Source organism: Danio rerio, chromosome 25, assembly GCF_052040795.2.
Source record: "Danio rerio strain M-AB ecotype USA chromosome 25, GRCz13ab, whole genome shotgun sequence".
NCBI classification, from domain to species: domain Eukaryota; kingdom Metazoa; phylum Chordata; class Actinopteri; order Cypriniformes; family Danionidae; genus Danio; species Danio rerio.
The window spans coordinates 21486728-21495000 of NC_141045.1; the positions used below are offsets into that span (position 1 = coordinate 21486728).

Below are 8273 nucleotides of genomic sequence, written 5' to 3' on the forward strand. Positions count from 1 at the left end.
CCACAAAGATTTTGTTTTGAGTTAAAAAAGGAAATAAAATCTTTAATCTGCAAATTTCCAGTGAAAAACATGGCAGAATCACTAAAGTATACTAGAGAATTATATATACCATCCCAGCAGGCACGGGATGTCAACATGACGTCAGATTGAGTTTATACCTCGTGGAGGCGTTGCATTTTGTTTGCTAATGAAAATCACAATGACATCTATCAAACTTCGGATTTTTGTTGCCATACCTGACGAATAAATGTCAGTGTTGGTCGTCATTATGACGTTGGTTGAGAAAGTTGGCTTGACATTGAATTTTGGTCACTTTCTAACACAATCTAAAATAAACCAAATATTAAAGTCATCTGATGTCGTTATTGGACGTCAAAATAACGTTGTCCTTAGATGCTAGCTAGACATTGAATTTTAGTCACCTGACTTCACCACGTAAACCTAACCATACATTAACATCTTATGATATTGTGTGCTTGCTGGAATAATATATCTTATATATAAGATACATATATTAGCCATAGCTATATCACCCTGCAGCCCAAGACCGATTACTCACTGAAGCTAAGCAGGGCTGAGCCTGGTCAGTACAGATGGGAGAACACATGGGGAAAACTAGGTTGCTGTTGGAAGTGGTGTTAGTGAGGCCAGCAGGGGGTGCTCAATGCCCTAGTATAGTGAAGTAGACACTATACTGTCAGTGAGCGCCATCTTTCGAATGAGATGTTAAACCGAGCTCCTAAGTCTCTGTGGTCATTAAAAATCCTGTGGCATTTCTTGTAAAGAGTAGGGATCTAAGCCTAGTGTCCTGGCCAAATTCCCTCCCTTGGACCTTACTTACCACGGCCTCCCAATTATCCCCATCCACCGAATAGGCTGTATCACTGTTTCTCCACTCCCTGTCCTGTAGCTGCCATCACATCATCCAAGTGGATGCTGCACACTGGAGGTGGTGTGGAAAAAAAACCCTCCCTCATGATTGTGAAGCGCTTTAAGGCCATACACAATAAATGCGCTATATAAATATATTACATTACATTACGTTACGTTACATAACGTTGCATAATACTGATACACCTGATAACTTAACAAACCCTATTGTATTTTTTGTCATTTATTAAGAGTGGGTACAGTGCCATCTTGTACCAAAGAAAGTGACTTGAAAGCACCTGACATCGTTATAAAAACTTGTCAACTCATAAGTAGGAATGTCCTAGAAGGACTTGAAAGCAGCATAATTAACTCTTCATAAAAAAGGGAATAAACTGAAAGAAAGTAAATCAGTAAATAACAGTTACAGTAACTTTTGTTTTGCATGTCATTTTCTGTGTTTGTGCGAGTACTGTAGGTGTGTGTGTATGAGAGAAAGAGCATAAAAAATATATATATTGCTTTTTACAAAATTTGTATTGGTACAGTCATCTTAATATTAATAATCTCCTTTTGATTTGAAGGCGAAATATAACCTGGACATGTTTTTATGAGATTGACCCATTTACAATCACATATCACTTGCTTTACAGTTTTGAAAATGCAATATTTGTGTTGCTCTATTTTTGCAGTGTGATTTGCATGTGGTGTGGACAGTTCTCCTTGCTATACCCACTAATCTGTATGTTACATCGCTTGCTAACACTAATGACCTGCTTTTGTCTCTTTAGGTTGTGGAGGAAAAATCCAAACCGTCCTTTTTACGTGACAGAGTAAGTCAATGGTGCAGTTGTGTTTGAGAGAATGACAGCACAATGCGAGAATAAAAAAGTAGAACTCATTCACTGTTTCTTCATTCAAAGCTGAAAGTGTCAACAAAGCCGCAAGATCTACCTGACAGCACTGCCAAAGCCAAGAAACAAGAGAGCACGTTAAGGCACAGAGTGATTCATTTATCATTTCACAACTGACTGTGCGGATTCCTCATTGAATATTTAGACATGTTTTCTTTGTGTTTTAGTCCTAGCAGATTGCGTTCTCCAGAAACAGAGAAGCAGGATCCCATTGCTAAGCTGGAGGCAGAGCGTAAACTGCAGGAGCTAAAGCGCCGGAGGAATGAGACGGACAGCGAGGCGCTGGAGAAGATGAAGCAGAAGCAGCAAACAGCCGAGGCTGAGCTGGAGGAGCTGAGGAAGAAGAGGGAGGAGAGGAAGAAGGTCCTGGAAGAAGAGGAGAAGCAGAAGAAACAGCAGCAGGCAGATAAGAGAGCCAAAGAGGAGGTAGAAAATGATCTTTAAAGCTGAATGCTGATTAGCATACTAATGTTGCTCTCTAAATGCAGGGGTGTGTGATATTGACAAAAAAGATCTTCTTCTTAAAGTAGGTGGCACAGTGGGTGTGGCACTTCTGTGTGGAGTTTGCATGTTCTCCCCGTGTTTGCGTGGGTTTCCTCCGTGTGCTCCAGTTTCCCCCTCAAGTCCAAAGTCATGTGCTATAGGTGAATTAGATAAGCTAAATTGTCCATAGTGTACTGTATGTAAGTGAATGAGTATGTATTTATGTTTCCCAGTGATGGGTTGCAGCTGAAAGGGCATCCGCTGCATAAAAAATATGCTGTATAAGCTGGCTGTTCATTCCGTTGTGACGACCCCAGATTAATAAAGGGACTACGCCAAAAAGAAAATGAATGAATGAATCTCCTTAAAGCCAAAATTGGAAAAGTCATTGATGACAAACCCGAGGACACCCTGTGATTAAGATACCTGTAGATCAAATTTAAGCAGTCATTAATTAAATTAATCATTTTCAGTATGACCATATCAGTCTCTCAGATAATTCTGGAGGACTTTTGGAATTTTTTTACAGCTCTCTCAAAAGCATTTCAGTTAGGTCAGACTGGGCTATTTTTTTCTCTGTTTTGTTCACTCATTGTCTTGTTGCATGAGTCAATTTTGGTTAATTTTAGCATGTGGGACAGACATTGTATTAGCACACACCTGAAGGCTACAGACCAACAAAATGATCAAACTTATGCTCATGATCAGTTAAAGCTTTTGATTAGCAGAGCCTGACTTCATCTTGTTAATATATAGGTTTATTTCACGCAGTCGCAAGTTTACAAAATGAAAGCGAGGCTGCGGTTGGAAGAAACTAGTGTAAACAACACTTTACTTTCATTCAGTTAAATTTAATTTAAACAATTAAGAGCCTAATAGGCATCAAACTAAATCCAAACTCTTTGAGAGTAATATGTGTCCTCCTACAGTAGGCTTCAATTTATGGCACCAGGTAAACACCGTGCGGATGCTTCCCTGTGTAACAAGGAATTGTGATACTGACAACAGTGTTCGGATCCACATGCAGGTTTTTTGAGGAGGTCAGGCAAGCAACGGTCAAAACGGGCAAACAGATATATATGAAGGCAATCCAGAAACGTAGTCAAAGTTACAGGCTAGAGGACAGATGGCTGGCGGCAGGCAGGGATAAACAGATTAACAAGGTGAGGGTAAATGCACGGCAAAACAAGACAAAGGAAATGCGTTGTAATGTCACAGAATGCAAACAAGACTCTGCGACGGGAGTAAGTGTATGTGCTGCTTAAATAGTGAGTGTGATCAGTCCTTGGCAATCCTCCGGTGGTGTGTGTGCATAATCAGTCAGGATGAGGAACGTGTGCGTGTGAGCGGAGTGCATGTATGGAGTTGTAGTTCATGAAATGGCGGTTTTATAGTCTGTTGTGTGCATGTATTTCAGCGATCTATAAAGTTAAGATTGCTGGTGATCGTGACACCCTGCTTCACCCTATGTAACCCGGTGAGCGATAAAACAATGCAGTCCTCTGTAGCACACCTTCGTGTTGTCTGTAATAGTGTTGTAACGGTACTGATATTTTGCCGCAGAATGTGTTCTTAAACACTGCTGACTTGCCATAGCATTCACCAGTGCTCAACAAAAATGACTGTGGTTGGCCATGAAGATCATCAGTTCACCGCTCTTCACCGAGTGCAAACACAAATACAGGGACACTGGAGTGTTTTAAAGCCACGAATATCAGTCGATTGCTTGTCTGTGTGTGCACTCATTAAACATTAGTGAAGTGCATTAAACTGATGACCTTCACAGCTAATCACAGTCCTTTCTGTTGAGCACTAGTGAATACAATTGGCAAATCAGCGGTGTTTATAAACCTACTCAACAGTGCTTAAAGAGCCCATATTATGGGTTTTTGAAAATTCCCCTCCATGTAGTGTGTAACACAGCTCTAAGTGAAGTGAAGTATCCAGCTAAGGCTTAAATCTGTTAGTGTACAGTGTTTAAAACTGTTGATTCATCTATAAAAGAGTCGACTCATACTGCTTCAAACGAGTCGCCTTGATACTGATTCATTAGGTGTTTCGCCATGACGTACGAACGAAACAAAGTTATTCACGTGCACGCGCAAACCCGGGAGATTTCAAACCTGAGGCCCCACCCTCTGACGCAGAAACCCAGACACACACACACACACACACCCACAAACACACACACACACAAACATGCCGATCGATTGAAGTCACACTGCAGATGGATTTTGAGTCTGCAGATATTGAGTCTCTACCTAAAGATGAAACCTCAGCATTATAGCCAAGCAGTTGGAAACTACTGGAAACTTCTGTAAGCTACATGCTACAAAGAATACTTCATCAGCGTTTGTTAAAGGAAGGATCAGTAAAGAGTAACTTACTGATGAACGTCAGGATAGGTTTCTTCCTCCATTTCTCAAGTGTAAGTACGTGCGATTAAAGTTGCCTCGTTGACTCTAGCTTGCAAATGTATTTAGTTGTGATTTGTTACTTGTAACTTGTAACTTGTAACCGTTGTCGTCCGGAGCAGGGTTAAGTGTGTGTGTGTGTGTGTGTGTGTGCAATATGTGTGTGTGTGTCTGTGAAAAGAGCAGAGTGAGAAGCTAGGAGATCTCCTCAACTGTTTTTGGAGCTTTTGCTCAATAAAATAGATCGTCGTCTGAATTTTCAAGTCCATAGTCTGTATTTACATTGACCCACTGGCAGCTAAAATCCACGCCTACACTATCTAGCGTGTATGAACTGTGACTACTTTTATATTGCTGATTAGCTGTTTGGCATTTCACTCTCTGACTGAAGGCAGTCGACCTGTCATTGGTCCAATCAGCGCAGATTAGCTTCGCGCTAAGGAGGGGTTTGTGAACAAATGAATCACTGGACGATTCATACAGGAGTCGCTGGGATAATTAGGTAAAAATAAATGCAGATTATAAGACCATGAAAGTGTTTTTTGACCTTGCATGCATATTAAACTGTTGTTGGAGAGCCTTACAACCAAGATATGACCCTATTTCATGTATAATATGGGCTCTTTAAATATTAGCAGAAAATTTACCTTTTTTTAATACTGAAATTCAATATCTTAATAATTTTAATACTGAAATTATTCAATAATTTTAAAATTGAAACTTCAATAATTTTAATACTGAAATTCAACATCGTTTTATAAAGCTTGTTTGGCGGGAGAGAGCCCTGAGCTCATAAGTTCCTCGAGCCCGGGGCTTCCTTCCATTTGCAAGACGAGATCTTGCGATCTCGAGAACTCCCCTTCTGTAGTAGCTAATAAACAGATTGCTGTTAAGAGATAACCATTTACTAGGAACATGACTATGATGCCGATTTGGATTAGTCAATTTGCTTAGGTTGCATGTTTTTTGACGGTGGGAGGAAACAGGAGAATCCAGGGGAAACCCATGTGAGGATGGGGAGAACATGTAAACTCCACACAGAAACGTTGGCTGGCTTGGTAAGGACTAGAACCAGTGACGCTCTTGCTGTGAGGCAACAGTGCTAACCACTGAGCCACCGTGCCACCCATTTAGGAAAGGAGGAGAAGGGGTGGAAGGGGGATCATTCAAAACGAAAATGGCTGTCATAAGGAACTTGGGGTACTTATATGGGCTTGGGAATCGTCTGATTGGCAAATCATAAATTGAATAATGCGGGGACGGCTGCAAGCAATCATAAGCACGTGATATTTTCACTATCCAGTCAGAATAAACCTTCGAGTCACTCCGAAAGCAGTGGAATGATAAATTTGTGTCACTTTCTCTTCGCCGATAAGATATACAGTCAGGTACACAACGTTTCTCTGTGACTTCAGACGATGCTTCCAGGTTTCTTCCCACCGCAGTCTCGATTTCGCTTTTAAAGGGGTGACTTTTTGTCTATATGTTGTTTATCTGAGGTTTGTAATCTACATTATAAGACCTGCCAAAGATCCGAACGTTTTTATTTTTTTATCTTTATATGGAAATACTGAAATTCCATAGGGTGTCTTAACATTTGGATATAACTGTAATGGGATATATGCAAAGGGACTTTTAATTATCAGTAAGCCAGCCTCTGTCATCCTATTATAAAATTGCCTTATGACATTAAAATTATTAAAATAAATTTTTCACCAGAACTTGCTGTGGATATATAGTAGTCCATTATGACACTAAACCCACCAGTAGCAGGTTTCTTTGTTGACCAATTCATTGAATCGTTGACAGTGGTGAAAAGAGTAATAAAAAATTATACTCAAGTAAAAGTACCATAACTTTCCCCTAAATATAGTTTACATAAAATAAAAGTATCTGTTGTCAATATTATTAATAAGTATTAGTAAAAAGTGGCCTTTTTAATAGTACCCAAGAGCAGTTAGAAGTGAGTATTACGGTGTGAAAGGTTGATACGTTTACATGCAGTTTGTGTGTATGTGAAAACGTAACGTTTTGTAGTGCATTTAGTGATTGTTACAGGCCATTTGACAATTTAAGTCATCATAAAGTTGACACCCTTCATTTTCTCATCAGTGACATGCAGTCTAAACAGTCTTGATTGTGTGTAAAGATTTTAGACATCTCAGACACTTTGCAAACATGTCTAAAAATTGTTCATTATGATGCAAAATTATGAAAATTATTGATTACACTTAAATCGCTGGACTGATTTTTTGACATTAGCCTATCATAGTCAAAATTAGTGACTGCAGATTGAAGGAACGTAGTGGAGTAAAAGTACCGATACTGCACTAGAATGTACTTAAAACTAAGAAGTAAACATTTTTAAAACTACTTAGTAAATTACTATTCCTGAGAAAAAGTACTCAATTACAGTAATTTGAGTGTTTGTAATTTGTTACTTTACACTACTGATTGTTAATTCAAAGGATTCATTCAAAATGGCTGATGTACGAATTAAGCAAATGATGATCTTTGTAAATGAATCATTGGTTCATTGAATCATTGATTTCACCTGTTTCACAAGAAGCAAACTTCTGCATTCTGCATTTAGTTGTACACATGTTTGTATATTTCTGTAACAGGAAGAAAGGAGAAAGATGAAGGAAGAGATTGAGAGAAGAAGAGCTGAGGCAGCTGAGAAAAAGAAACAAAAAGAGGAGTCAAAAGAAGGAAGCAAAGTAGCATTTATCGCTCCGAAGGGTGCATCTGCAAAGGTCTGTGATTCTCTGATCTATTTTAATGGCCCGTTTCCACTGATTGGTACAGTTCAGTACGGGTTGGTATGGGTCACCTTTCTCAAGCTTGCATTTCTACTGCCAAAAGGGGACCAGTAGCGTGATGTACGACAGAAAGTTTATATGATTTTATATGAAGATTTTATGAACAGGATTTGATTATAACTGCAGGTCAATGATGCGAAATAGCCTACTGTAACTTCTGCGATTATATAAAATAAATAAAAAAATGCAACATATATGAACACATACAGCCCATAACAGTCTCCGATGTTACCAATTACAGAAAAAATACACACAACAGACATTTAGTCCTTATTTGAGTTCAAAAACAACATGCAACATGTAGCCCACAGTTTTCACCAGCACCTGTAACCTCTGTTACACTCTCAGAAATAAAGGTATGCTATCTGTCACTGTGGTGGTACCTTATCAAAAGGTACAAATTTGCACCTAAAAGGTCCATATTAATTCCTTAAGGGTACATATTAGTACCTAAATGTTACAAAAGTGTTCTTTTTACTAATATGTACTCTTGAGGTATTAATATGAATCTTTTAGGTACAAATTTGTACCTTTTGAAAACGTACCACCCCAGTGACAGATCGCGTACCTTTATTTCTGAGAGTGTAGAGAGTAATTCCGTAATTGCAAGTTCATCAGTACCATACCGTACCAGTCAATGGAAACGGGCCATAAGAGTGTATTCACACTTGGCAGGTTTGATTTGATTCAAACTAAATGAAAGCATTCCTCTATTTCTCTAGTCTTAAAAGAGACAGTGTGAATTCTAACTAAACCAGGAGTTTTTTTTG

At 39.0% G+C, this 8273-nt stretch overlaps 2 protein-coding genes across 6 annotated transcripts in view; one reads left to right on the forward strand and one right to left on the reverse strand.

Moving 5' to 3' along the window:
* Positions 1 to 8273, reverse strand: part of LOC101885990 (interleukin-17 receptor A) — a 170965-nt gene that overhangs the window by 131777 nt on the left and 30915 nt on the right. The window lies entirely within an intron of this gene.
* cald1b (caldesmon 1b) overlaps positions 1 to 8273 on the forward strand; it is a 68544-nt gene that overhangs the window by 43115 nt on the left and 17156 nt on the right. For all 4 annotated transcript variants that reach the window (NM_001320459.2, XM_087310900.1, XM_087310901.1 and 1 more), the window contains 4 exon segments: positions 1662 to 1703; positions 1794 to 1867; positions 1952 to 2210; positions 7306 to 7437. In NM_001320459.2, the coding sequence (NP_001307388.2) occupies positions 1662 to 1703; positions 1794 to 1867; positions 1952 to 2210; positions 7306 to 7437 (507 nt within the window).